Consider the following 14,365-nt stretch of genomic DNA (forward strand, 5'->3'; position numbering starts at 1 on the left):
AAACTCATCCATTCCCTTGCCGAGCATATTTCCTTCTCTAAGAAGACCGATACTTTCTCTAAGCATTTTAGCTGACATTCTATGGATGGAAATGCTTGAAAAGCCGCTGAATCCATCTGAATCCCCAGATACACGATGGAATGTGTGGGAATCAGATGGGACTTCTCGAAGTTGACCAGAAGGCCTAGGTCCTTCGTCAGCTGTAATGTCGTATGTAGGTCCTCCAGGCACTGTTCCTTTGACGTGGATCGGATCAGCCAATCGTTTAAGTAGAGAGAGAGACTTATCTTTGAGAGATGGAGCCATCTTGCTACATTTCGCATCAGAAGCATGAATATCATAGGGGCTGTACTCAGCCCGAAACAGAGAGCTCTGAATTGGAAGACCTGTCCCTTTAGAACGAATCTGAGGAACTTCCTGGACCGAGGGTGTATCGGAACATGGAAATAGGCGTCTTGGAGATCCAAGGACACCATCCAATCTCCTGGTCTCAGGGAAGCTAAAACAGACTGTGCAGTTTCCATCTTGAATTTTATCTTCCTTACAAAAAGATTCAGCCTGCTTACCTCTAGGACAGGTCTCCATCCTCCAGAGTGATTCGGAACAAGGAAAAGCCTGTTGTAGAAGCCTGGAGAGTTCCGTGATACAACCCTTTCCACTGCTCTCTTTTCCAACATTTGATCCAAAAGGTCTAATAAGATCTGTTGCTTCGAATCCTGATAAGAGGGCGAAAGGTCTATTGGCTCTATGCTTAATGGCGGTTTCGAAAGAAACGGGATTTTGTAGCCTTTCTCGATCACTTCGAGTGACCAAGAGTTCGCCCCTCTTATCCTCCATGCTTGCGCGAAAAGAGCGAGTCTCGCCCCGACTGGTGCCTGGATGTCCGAAAAGTCATTTCTTTCCCCTGGTTTTTGAGGGGGCTCTGCCCCTGGGGAAACTCCTCCCTCGAGCAGCAGCTCTCGAAGAGGCTCTTCCACGAAAGGGCTTAAAATTCTTCCTAGAAGCTTGCGTGGTTCTTGAAGACATCTGATCCGTAGGACGTTTCGAAGACAATAAGTCCAGCGTCGCTCGTTCTTGGAGATTTACTGATAAATCCTTTACCATCGATTGTGGAAAAAGATGAGCAGAAAAGGGAGCGAACAACAATTCTGCTTTTTGCGCTGGCGACACTGACTTAGCTGTGAAGCTACAGAAGAGTGTGCGTTTCTTCAAGACTCCTGACGCAAAATGTGATGCCAGTTCGTCGGAGCCATCTCTTACTGCTCTGTCCATACATGACAAAATACTCGCTAAGTCCTCTAATGAAATGGAATCTGGGCTTCTAGACTGAACATCCAAGACGCCCAAACACCAATCTAGAAAGTTAAAAACTTCTAGAGTTTTGTAAAGGCCTTTGAGATGGTGATCTACCTCTGACATTGTCCACGAAACTTTTGTTGATGCCAGGTAAGATCTTCTAGGAGCTTCCACTAAGTTGGCGAAATCCCCTTGTGCGGAAGCGGGGATTCTTAAACCTGCTTCCTCTTCTGTCTCTTACCACTTCCCTGATCTTCCACTAAGCCTTGTGGGGGGAAGTGCAAAAGTAGTCTTGCCCTTTGTCTTTTTGGATTCCATCCAATCATGGATTCTTTTAAAAGCCCTTTTAGTCGAGAGCGAGGTGGCCATTTTGACAAAATTTGTGGTCTTCCTTGCCTTCGAAGAGTTTAGTTGCGAAGGTGGAGAGAGAGGAACTGGAGCTCGAAACTTCTCGGGAAACAAATCTTTTAAAAGACGAGTCAAAGTCTTATAATCCACAGAGGATGAGGTTGTAGGATCCTCCTCCTCTTCCTAAACAGGCTCGCTTGACGATTTATCTTCTAATGGAGACGTAGTCTTATTCTGAATTGAACGAGAAGAAACCGAAGTTTCACCTCCCTTTCGAAACGTAGGTCTTGTGTTTAAAATCAATTTTGAAGAGGAGAGTCTGCTATGTTCTCCTAACCTTGACTTTCTCCGAATTTTCCAGACTAACGTTATCCTATATCTCTTGACGAAGACCCATACTGTAGTTTCTACTACCTTGACGCAATTGGCGCTTACCCTTTTGACTGGCGACCTGTCCTTTTCTTCCCAAGGTGACTTTATGCATCGGACGCCTAGCGTCCTCAAAAGCGTCCTGGACAGCGTCCTCATTTGCGTCCTGGAAAGCGTCGTCATTTGCGTCCTGATATGAAGGACGACGAGCGTCCTTACTAGCACTACGCCTCGCGTCCTCAAAAGCGTCCTGACATGATGGACGTCGTGGAAACGGTCCTTTAAAACGGTCTTGAGTTGTAATACGCCTCGCGTCCTCAAAAGCGTCCTCATATGCGTCTTCATATCCTTCTTCTGAACTAATCTCGTGAGTTTGAATTCTCTCCAGCCGACGTTTACGAGACCGAGCGTTCCGAGAAGTGTCCTTACGAGCGTCCTGATTAGCAAGGCTTTTCCTTTGAATATTCTCTTCTTGTAATTCTATTTCTGAGCGATCCTTCTGAACGTTCTTCGACTCTTGGAAAAGACGACGGCGGCCGCCTGTGCGACACCTGTGTCTTTTTCTCTTTCGCCAATACTTCTAGAAACTTTATCAGCAGGACTGCTTGCGCGTTCCTGATCGAGTCGATGAGGTCTAGAAGGCGACGAATCAGAAGATGACAAAGAACGAAGAGAAGTCGCAGGAGAACGTCTAGATTTCTTGACGGGAAGCCATAGATCTTTTTTACGACTACGCGATCTTTCTTCTTTCTTGGCGAAAAAAGCATCCAACTGTTGACGAATAGCAACAAGATTCTTTTTCGATGGTGAAGAACCATATGATGGAATGAACCTTTGAGAAGATGGGCGAGGGGACGCTCAGAAAACGTCCTGAATCTCTTGTGCGGGATACCGTCTTCGAAGTCTTCCAGAGAAGACCGAAGCGTAAATTGAGGCGGAGGACGCTCTCGATCTCCCGATGAAGCGTCCTCTTCCATCATACCTTTCCTAAGAGGGCGAGAAAGACAATGGCCGCCAGTGCGACGTCTTAAGTCTTCCTTACCACTCTCAATTGGAGAGGCTGCGTCCTCTTCCGTAAGACCTTTCCTAAGAGGGCGAGAAAGACGATGGCCGCCAGTGCGACACCTTACGTCTTCCTTACCACTCTCAGTCGGAGAGGTCTTCCGAGATTCCCACCCACGGTGAGGTGAGGACGTCTCGGAGGAAGAGAAGCATTCCTTCAAGATTCGAGCTTGCGCACGATCTTTGGCAGCCTGGGATGCGTCTTAAGGATCTGCCGAAGGGACGCCAGACCGGTGTTTAATTCCCGTAACCCTCCTTCGGCCTTCGACATGTCCATTCCCTGTGCTCTGGGAGTCCGACAGAGGTCTCAACCTGGAGGCATTATAGGACCGATCTGACGCCCCCTCCACTTCACTAGGGGCACTAACATTATCACTACACTTTTGCACATTAGATTGTAGCACTCTCATTTTCGATTCAAGGTTCCGAATCGATTCTAAAATGGTAGAAAGGGCATTCCCTTCGGTAACAACCACTTCCTTATCTGAAGGTGAAATTATAGGGTTATGCGTAACATGTTCTACATTTATGTTAGATTGAGCAACTTTACTTTGACTTTTAACAGAAGCACTCCTGGAGGAAGACCTCCTAATTCTGTCACGCTCAAGTCTACGAATGTAAGATTCATACGCCTTCCATTTGACATCAGTTAACACTTCATATTCTTTGCACGTATCATCCAACAAGCAAACATGCCCTCTACAATTCACACACACCGTGTGAGGATCTACCGAGGCTTTTGGTAGCCTCACCTTACATTCTACTACACCGCACACTCTGAAACTAGTAGAACTAGATCCAGACATCTCAATTCTAAGAAAAATCAAAATCCAAACCACAATAGCGTATGCCAAATCACTAAGCCAAGTCCGAAACCAAAAGACAATCCAAATACTCAAGTGACAAATGAAGTTTTCGAAATCCTAAGCGGAGGTCTGTAAACAGATGTTTACCGACCGGCGACAGAAGAAAATCTGAATAGAAAATGGGAATGGTTCCCGGTATCCGCCTCCCAGCGGCGGGAATGGGTACAAACCACCTAGCCGACCACTGCGTTTGCCGGGAGTTTCGAAATTCTGTCGGTCGTCAGAGAATACAGCTATATATATATATATATCTGGCAGGTAAGTGTCATGAACAAAATGGAGTTTATCAAGAAGTATGAGGCTGGCATGCGGTGAGTGGGATCGCTAAGGAATACGGCCGAAATCCGTCGACAATAGGCACCATACTTAAGCAAACGGAAGCCATCAAAGCAGCTACACCTTCCAAGGGCGACTATTTTGTCCAATAAGAGGAGCCACGTGCTCGATGAGATGGAGAGGCTGTGTCTTGTAAGGATAAAAGACAAAGAAATCGCTGGCGATACGATAACCAAGACGGCATTCTCCCACAAGGCCAGCGCTATTTTCAGCGATTGCTCAGGCCGAAGACGACGGAGGAAAAGGGACATCGATGCCAACCCCAGACTTAAAGGCTTCTCGTGGGTGGTTTGAAAAATTCTGTAAACGGACTGGCATCCATTCAGTGGAGCGGCATGGGGAAGCTACCAGCTCAGACAGGAAAGCGGCTGAAGCCTTCAAGAAGTTCGACGAGATGACGATCAATGAAGGCTACAGTTCTCAGCAAGTCTTCAACTGTGATGAGACTGGCCTATTTTGGGAAAAAAAGAAGCTACCCAGGCATAAGCCTATGAAAGACAGGATTACGCTCGCACTTTGTTCAAACGCCAGTGGGGACTGTAAGGTCAAGCCCCTACTTGTCTATCATTCGGAGACTCCTTGAGCCTTCAAGGCCCACAAAGTGCTAAAAGAGAAGCTTCCAGTGATGTGGAGGGCTAATGCAAAAGCCTGGGTTACGAGACTTTTGTTCACTGAGTGGGTAAATCTGTGTTTCAGCCTGACAGTGAAGAAATTCTTGGAAGAGAAGCACCTACCTCTGAAATGTCTGCTGCTGTTGGACAATGCCCCTGCTCACCCTCCTGGCATCGAGGAAGATATTCTAGCGGAGTATTCTTTCATCAAGGTTCGTTATCTTCTGCCTAACACCACCCTATCTCCTCCAGCCCATGGACCAGCAAGTGATATTGAACTTCAAGAAGCTGTATACAAAACATCTTTTCAAGAGATGTTTCGACATCACCGATACCACAAACCTCACCTTGCGTGAATTTTGGAAGGAGCATTTCAATGTTGTCATATGCATCCGACTCATCGATCAAGCTTGGCAGAAGGTTTCGAGGCGAACCTTGAATTTTTTGTGGAGGAAACTCTGGCCTGATGCCGTATCCGCCTGAGACTTCGAGGGATTCGACGTGGGTGAAGCTGGTGCAGATTCAGAAACAGTTGACCATCCTGAAACTGTTTCGCAACCAGATCTTGACGAGATCGTTGCATTAGTGTTAAGACGACTGTACTCAGGAATCCTTTCACGAAACATCATCATACAACCTTGCAAATGCACACCATCATTGATACATAATTTGCCAGAGATGCTGATGGAGAATACACCTGTATGTTCTGTTTTTCTATGAAGACTGGTTACCATCACCATGCATAACTCCTCCTTTTCAGTGTTACTGGAGTCAGATAAACAGCTTTACTGCTGAAGGGATGCAATCCAACTGATAATCTTTGGAGCATCAAGTCAGCCTAATTTATGTCTGTTCTAGATACACCTGTTTCTTGCTGCCTGTACCTATGGCAGGTGATAATGGCGCGCAAAAATCTTAACCATGAACTGGACAAGCAATTGATATACTTTTCTTTATTAGCATAGCCACCATGTCACGAGCAAAGTTGATGCATTTTATGGTGATTTCCAGAAGTTTTGCTTTAATGACATTTCATGAATTGTTGAGCTTTCCTTTACTTTTCAAAAAGTTTTCATAAAGCATTATAAAGCATCCAAACCACTGCATTTTGGGTGACAAAATAGAAGGTTCACGAACAGAGGAAGCATTAAACCTTTAAACTTACCACAAGAGGTCCATCAAATCACGGTGAGCTGGTGCATTTATACTCTGGCCTGTTAAATAAGCCAATTTATGAGCAAATTGGCATGGTGCTGGTACACGGACAGTCCCCTAAAAATGAGAACAAACAGTGATTATCTTGCATTAACTGGCTAGAGGGGAGAAACAGCATGACATTGCACAAATTCAATTACAGAAACTTTAAATAAGAATACACTAAAGGGGCATTTATATGGTCAAGTGGTTTGTCCACTTCTGTTTGCCCAACACATGTAATCTGTGTGAATGGAAAATCTGGTTGGTAAATGATGTTGAATAACGGTTTGTTAGAAAGTCCAGCTCAGCCAGACTTTTGTGGGTAGGGTTTAATTATCCACAAACATTGTGCTTGTGCATGATCGACAAACCTTATTAACTATTCAGATCTTGACTTGGACACTTTCTAATTCCTGTTTCAAATATGAATATTGAGGAAAATGAAGTAGAGGTATGAGAGGGAAGTTCTATTTCAATTTATCCCCAAATACAAAGAACATGGAGCTGTATGATAAGTCTAAGGAATATGCCAAAAAGATATCTAGATAAAATGGGATTTTCGCCATTTAAAGACACACTAAAAGAACTTGAACCTAGCTGCTCCACGACTAGGTGATGAAAAAATTCAACTGCTCCTGGACTATTTTCAGGTGAAAATATAAACTTAAAAACTCAAATAATTTGATGATGTTTGTTCTGCATTCAGACTTGCCAGATCTATATACTGCCTCATCCAGTCTCATAACTATGCCAGTAATCCGACTCTTAACCTCAAATCAACAAGCAAGTTGGCACGAGATATTTGGTCTCTTTCCAACAACCAATCCTTTGTCCACTTTTATCTTATTTTCTTACTAGTGCCACTGCTAAACCAACAGTGATAAAAGTGTCTTGATCCAGAGGCATCTTTGCTTCTAAACTGCACAAATCACACTGAGGTTTGTATGTAAATTTGGTTTGACGTGACACCTCTTTAAACCTATTGACAAATAACTTGCGCAACCAGGTTGGACAAACCGTTTGACCATGTACATGCCCTTTTATTTTTGTTAAGAAGGAACTAAAGTCATTCTCACAACGCACATCAACCACGAAAGAGAAAAAATCTCACCAAAAAGACTGTGATGTTTCAATAAATACAGTAAAAATGCTTATGGTTAAAATAAATATCCTCACCCAACATCAATCATGTCATCAGTTACTGACCCTTTTCTCAAAGCTTTTTTTTTTTATTTTGGTCATTCATACTTTTCCAGTTATCAACTCCTATACAGGCAGTCCCCGGGTTACGACGGGGGTTCCGTTCTTGAGGCGCGTCGTAAGCCGAAAATCGTCGTAAGCCGGAACGACACTTGGAAATATGCCTTAAACTAAGAAAAAGTTAGAGACCTTACCTGTGTGACATGCAAGTATATTGCATGATGTGTAGTGTGGTTATTTCAATGGCAAAGGATGGTTCTTGAAGGTATAATTCTTTATTAAACTCTTGTGACACTATAAAGCACAAGTACTACACTTAATCCTTAGGGTAGTTATTATACACTAAAACACTATATTATGCACTGTAACACTACGTAGTAGTATTTGGTAGATCCTGGAGTACACTAAAATCCCAGTCTGGTAGCTCTGGAAGGTAAAAGTATAAACACAATTAGTACAAAATACTACACAAAGTCCTGAATGCAATATGTAAATTATAGATATCAGAGTAAAAGAGTAATGTATGTTAATTAATTCCTTACTTTTAGTTTATAATTCCTTATTTTGAGTTTATAGCAAGAGTAAAAAAGTAATGTTATGTGAATTAATTCCTTACTTTTAGTTTAAAGTTGTCGTGCTATGTAACCCCTGGATGGACAAAGTCTTGTGTGGCCCCAAAGCCTACATCATTCAGGGGGTTCTGGAATGTACAAAAAATAATTTTGTCAGTAAGTACTCTATGCATAGTAAGTTACATACAGTAATATGCACCATACAGTGGTTTTAATATCACTGGTATGCATAGTAAATGATTGGTCTACACCCCCTGTTCAGCAGGGAGTGTACAGTATGTACGTAATTCCATGAGGGACCTTGATCACTTATCCCATGTGAGATCTTGGTCATTTTTTTTTTTCTTTTTTTTAGTATGTACGTATAAAACTTACTTAATGTATGTTTACTACACTATGTATAATTCCTTACCTTTATGTTATGTAGTAACCCTGGACAAAGTTTTATGTGGCCCCATAGCCTGCATCATGGAGGTCCTGGTTTTTCTGGAATGTACCAAAAAAGTATCTAAGTTAAGTCATGTTATGTATGTTTAATAATTACTACAGTAACCATACGTACAGTGGTTTTATAACATGTATGTACATAATCAAAAACTTCGTTGGAAATTCCTGTAAAAAAAAGTTATGTACGTATGTAATACTACTGTATGTAAAAACCTTTACTGTTCATACTTTGTTACACTACATGTTACATGTGATACGTATACTTTCCTGAAGGGTTTTTTTCCATCCAAAAATGGTGCTTCTACTTGTAGTTATCCCATTGATGAACTCTTGTAGTAGTAATTTTGTTAGTAACAACCTGGAGTTTGTGTGAAAAATGTTGGGTTCTGGAAGGAAAAAGTAACAAATTAGTGTACAAAATATACACTACAGAAAAGTTGTGAATGCAATATGTTAATTACTGTAGATAATATCAAGAGTACTAAAAGAGTTAATGTATGTTAATTAATTCCTTACTTTTAGTTTAAAGTTGTCGTTCAATGTAACCCTGGATGGACAGAGTCTTATGTGGCCCATAGCCTACATCATTCAGGGGGTTCTGGAATGTACAAAAAATAATTTTTGTCAGTAGTTACTCTATGCATAGTAAGTTACATACAGTAATATGCACCATACAGTGGTTAATATCACATATAACATGTAGTATAAAACTTAATTTAGAAATTCCTTACATAACTTACCAACTTTTAGTGAGTCTCAAAGCTGTTACCTAGGTTGTGGGAGATGGAGGTGGAGGTGGTAGAGCATTCATGATAAGGATGCATTCCAAACCTAACTTCAGTGTGCTTTATCACAGATAACAGGCTAGGATGATGGGCAGTCTGGAATGAGAATTAATATTAAAGGACAGTATGTAACCACTTAGGTGTACAAAATTTATTGTACGTATGCAAACATTAAACACAACTGAGAATTCTTTACCTTCAGCAAAATGCAAGACATGTAGGCTATGTAGAGGTCTGGTTTATGTAAGTCACAGGTGCATGCCAGTCTGGAATGATACAATGTAATAGTACATATGATTATATATAGTATGTATGTTACATACATAACATGGTTAGTTACCTATAATAATAATAAAACATTATAAAAAAAAAATGTCCTTACCAAATTCTAGTGGTTGGCTTGCTTACTGGGTATGCCGGCCATATGGTGACGATGAGAGTGGGTTGGCTGGGCTATTGGAGTGGGATGGGCAGGTGCTTGGAAGTCTGGAATGATAAAAAATATATAAAATGATAGTTACTACTACTGTAACTACTGCACATGTTATTACTGTTTGACATAGTAGTGTGTAATACGTATGTTCAAATATAAAAAATGAAGAATTCTTTTACATGAAGGAATGGGAGAGGTGATACTACTCGTATCAACTGATTTGGGCTCCTGGAGAGGTGATACTCGTTATCAACTGATGAGGGAACATCTAGATCTGGAAAGAATGATAGGGTACATAAATACTATTATAAGGTGGATGTAATTGTAGCATATGTACACTTTTCTTTTAATAAAATTTCTATTAGCATTTAATAAAACATTTTATACAAATTTGTTAAGGATTCCTTACCTGATGTATAGGGCGACGCATCAAAACCATGGAAAGGCTCAGGGTCATCTGGGTCACTGTCACTATCAAGGGGTCTGAAATGAAAAAAAAAAAAAATAAGGTTATGCAACATCAAACACATTGTACCACTATGTAAGTTAGTGTACGTATGTATGTAGGGTGTAAACAATTTCCAACATGAAAATGAGAAAAATGAAATTGCTTACCTGATTGTACACGTACAGGTGGGCGGGCTGATACAGAGGGTCCAGGTACAGGGGGATCTGGAACTGTCACAGGTAGTACAGGGAGATCTGGAACTGTCACAGGTAGTACAGGGAGATCTGGAACTGTCACAGGTAGTACAGGGAGATCTGGAACTGTCACAGGTAGTACAGGGGGATCTGGAACTGTCACCACTTCTGCAATAAAATTACAAATGATGAAAATTAATGAAGTTACAATTTACTACTTACATGTTTAGTTGTTACATTAAAAATTAACACATTTTAATATGTACACTATGTAAACACATAAATTAGTAAAACAGTTCAGAATTCCCTACCAGGACTAGGAGTGGGAGGTGGTGGTACTGGAGACTTGTGAAAGAAAGTGTCAAGCCTGGGACTGCACATTCTCTTCGTCTGCTTCTCCTTCAGGGTCTCCTTGTAGAAAGTCACCAAATCCATGATTCCTCTCTTGATTTTGTCAAACCTAGAAACGTTAGGGTCTTCTGCCTCAAAAGAAGCCAAGGCTCTCTCCAGATGAGTAAAACCCTCTGACAAGCCTTTCACAGTTAATGACCTGGGTTTTGGCTCTGGTGCCGCCTCCTCTTCCTCAATCATTTGTTGTTCAAGTTCTAGTAAGTCCTCTGCAGACACCTTCCTCTCCATGGGAAGCCAGCAGCTCTGTTACATCATCAGGTTTCAAGATCTAGTTCAGCCTCTTGCTTAGCCCTACGATCTTCCTCTCACAGTCTCGACGTCTTCTGCCTGGTCAAAGCCTTCAAAACTGTGCACAAACTGTGGACACAGTTTCCTCCAGGCCCCATTTAAAGTGGTCGTCTTCACCTCGTCCCAAGCACTTGCAATATTTTTCACTGCATCAGCAATGTGTAGCCCTTCCAGAATTGCTTCAGTGTCAACTCCTTGTTAGCTTCTTATGGCCCTCAAAGCAAAACGTCTGGTCCTTCTAAGGTATAAGCCTTGAAATTAGCTATTACTCCCTGGTCCATTGGCTGTATCAGCGATGTGGTATTGGGTGGGAGGTACACCACCTTCACATTAGGATGCATGTCGCTCAAATTTGAAGGGTGACCAGGGGCATTGTCCAGGACTAAGAGGGCCTTAAAAGGCAGACCCTTCGAAGTCAAATACCGCTCCACTGCTGGCACGAAATGGTCATTGAACCAATCTTCGAAGACCATTAAGGTAACCCAAGCCTTCTTGTTTGATTTCCAAATCACAGGGAGTTGACTCTTGAAAATGCCCTTGAAAGCCCTGGGATTCTCGGCCAAATACACCAGCAAGGGCTTCAGTTTCAAATCACCACTTGCATTGGCCCCAAACAGCAAAGTCAGTCGCTCCTTTCCAGCTTTATGGCCAGGTGCTGACTTCTCCTCCTTGGAAAGGTACGTTCGATTTGGCATTTCTTTTCCAAAATAATCCAGTCTCATCCACATTAAAGACTTGGTCAGCGTGTAAACCACCATCCTTAATTATCTCAGCCAAACCACCTGGAAAACTTTCTGCTGCTGTTCGCTATCAGCACTAGCAGCTTCACCTTGCAGCTTCACATTATGCAAATTTGCACGAGCCTTAAAACGGTTAAACCAACCTCTACTCGCGGAAAAATTCACCACCAGCACTGCCTTCGCCAAACTTTTTTTCACTACTGCCTCCTGCAGCGCTCTAGCCTTCTCCTGGATCACACTTAAGCTCACCGAACACGTCGCTGGTTCTGGTCCTCCAGCCAGATCATGAGCAATTTCTCCATTTCAACAATGCTCTGGCTACGTTGCTTCTCGTTTATCAACGTTGACTTCATCGGTGCAGCATCCTTAACATGCTTCAGAATACGTTCCTTGTCCTTCACAATGGTTACCACCGTGGTCCTGCTCAAGCCTAAAAGAACGGCCTATTTCGGTGTTAGTTTCTCCCTTCTCCGAACGCTTTATCACGTCATATTTGACCTCCATCGTGATGACCTTCCTCTTCTTGGATGAACTATCATCGGAGGAAGTACTTTGGCGTTTAGGAGCCATTGTAAATTTGCGAAAATGGCAAGGAATTTCAGCAACGTCTTAGCACACAACCTAGTGAAATGCAGGCAGGCACGCGATTGAAGTGGCGTCCTTTCGTATTGTTACGCTTGGCGTCCTCGACCGTCCAAGGTCGTTGTTCGGATCAACTTTACCATACAGTTTAATAGAGTTAATTAATTTATGCACCTCCGCTCAAAAACTAGTTCTGCATATGAGGTATCGTTAAAAAGCATAAACAAACGTCGTAACCTTGGAATTTGTGTTGTAATCTAACCAGAAACTTAGTTTTTTTAATTATGTACTGGAAACAAGCAATGATTTTTCATTATATTTGCGCTTTTGGACTGTTTTAAACTGCGCATCCCAAGCTAGTGTATTCATTCGCCCGCAAACTAGTTCCGCATATGCGGCCGTCACTAAAAAAATTCAAAAAAAAAAATACGAAAAAAAAGTGTCAAAAATTCATCATAACCTCAAATTTTTGTTGTAATGTAACCAAAAACATATTTTTATTATGTACTGTGCTAAACTATAAAGGATTTTTATCATAGCATGCGTTTTTTAAAAGCGTCGTTAACTCGGAGCGTCTGAAGCGTCAGCGTCGTAACCTCGGAACAAGCGTCGTAACCCAGGACGGAATTTCCATTGAATATTTAAGAAAAAGCGTCGTAACCTCGGAACGTCGTAAGCCGGAACCGTCGTAACCCGGGGACCGCCTGTACTGTAATTACCTTTTCCTTTGGAAGAGCACTGGATGGCTGGATTTATGTATGTATAATTTCTAAGACCGAAGAACTGACAAGCAATAAGGTCACTAACTTCTAAAATAAGAAACCAATAATAAAGTGTGAAAAGAGGTGATGTGGAATATATTAAAAGCTCAAACTTGAAAAACGAAAATTAACCCTTAAACACCTATTGGACGCATTAAACGTCGACGAAAATTGTCTGTTGGGTGCTTATTTTACGTATGATACTTTTGACGCAAAAAAACTTTTCCAAAAATTCGCGGAAAAATAGTTATAGGCCTACTTGGCAAAATTTTTTGAATCATGCACCCTAAGGGATGCTGGGAGTTCACGGATCAAGCTGTTTTGTTTACGAGAGTTACCAAGGCACGCATGCGTGAATTTCTTTCTTCTAGCACTAAAAATCATCAGCGACACATCTCAGAAACTATTTCGTCACCGACATAATTTTTGCACCATTTTATAATAGCCGTTACATAAAGTTTATATGAAAATGTGAACAATGTCATGTAGAATACAGCAACAAACAATCCATGGTTGTAGCATTTATCAGTTTTGAAATATTTTCATATAAATAACCATAAGTGCCAAAATATCAACTTTCGGTCAAATTTGACTACCGAAATGGTAGAAAAATGCAATTGTAAGCTAAACCTCTTATATTCTAGTAATATTCAATCATTTACCTTAATTTTCCAACAAATTGGAAGTCTCTAGCACAATAATTTGATTTATGGTGAATTTGAGAAAACAAAAAAAACTTTTTCCTTACGTTCTCGTGGTAACTCGTCCGAAAAAATCAGAAATTCTTTCGTCCGATTGTCGTAACGTTTGCAGTTTTATATTAGCCGTTACATAAAGTTAATGTGAAAATATGCGCAATTTAATTTAGAAGAAGAAGAAAAAAAAAAATTGTAGCTTTTATCAGTTTTGAAATATTTTCATATAAATTTTATAACAAGTACCAAATTTTCAACCTTTGGTCAAATTTGACCCAACCGAAATGGTCAAAAAACGCAATTGTAAGATAAAACTCTTACATTCTAGTAATATTCATTTATATACCTTTATTTTGCAACAAATTGGAAGTCTTTAGCACAATACTTCAATTTATGGTGAACTTAAAAATAATAATAATAATAAAAAAAAAAACAAGCTAGCATTTTCCTTACGTCTGCGTGGTAAATCTTCAGAAAAAATCAGACCTTCAGATTGTCGTAATGTTTGCACTGTTTTATATATTAGATGTTACATAAACTTTTTCCTTAAGTCTGCGCGGTAACTGCCGAAAAAATCAGAAATTCTTTTGTCCGATTGTCGTAATGTTTGCAGAGTTTTATATTAGCTGTTACATAAAGTTTTATATATGAAAATGTGCACAATTTCATGTAGAATACAATAACAACAACCCATGGTTGTAGCTTTTATCAGTTTTGAAATATT

General features: G+C 41.0%; 2 protein-coding genes across 2 annotated transcripts in view; one reads left to right on the top strand and one right to left on the bottom strand.

Annotated features, from left to right (window-relative positions):
* Positions 1–14,365, top strand: part of LOC135215315 (piwi-like protein Siwi) — a 360,399-nt gene that overhangs the window by 150,716 nt on the left and 195,318 nt on the right. The gene's annotated exons all lie outside the window — the stretch shown is intronic.
* LOC135215579 (piwi-like protein Siwi) overlaps positions 1–14,365 on the bottom strand; it is a 327,956-nt gene that overhangs the window by 17,666 nt on the left and 295,925 nt on the right. Inside the window, exon 14 of the mRNA XM_064250442.1 lies at positions 6,054–6,160. Within this exon, the coding sequence (XP_064106512.1) occupies positions 6,054–6,160 (107 nt within the window). The remainder of the gene's footprint in view (positions 1–6,053; positions 6,161–14,365) is intronic.

Source organism: Macrobrachium nipponense, chromosome 5 (genome assembly GCF_015104395.2).
Source record: "Macrobrachium nipponense isolate FS-2020 chromosome 5, ASM1510439v2, whole genome shotgun sequence".
NCBI lineage: Eukaryota > Metazoa > Arthropoda > Malacostraca > Decapoda > Palaemonidae > Macrobrachium > Macrobrachium nipponense.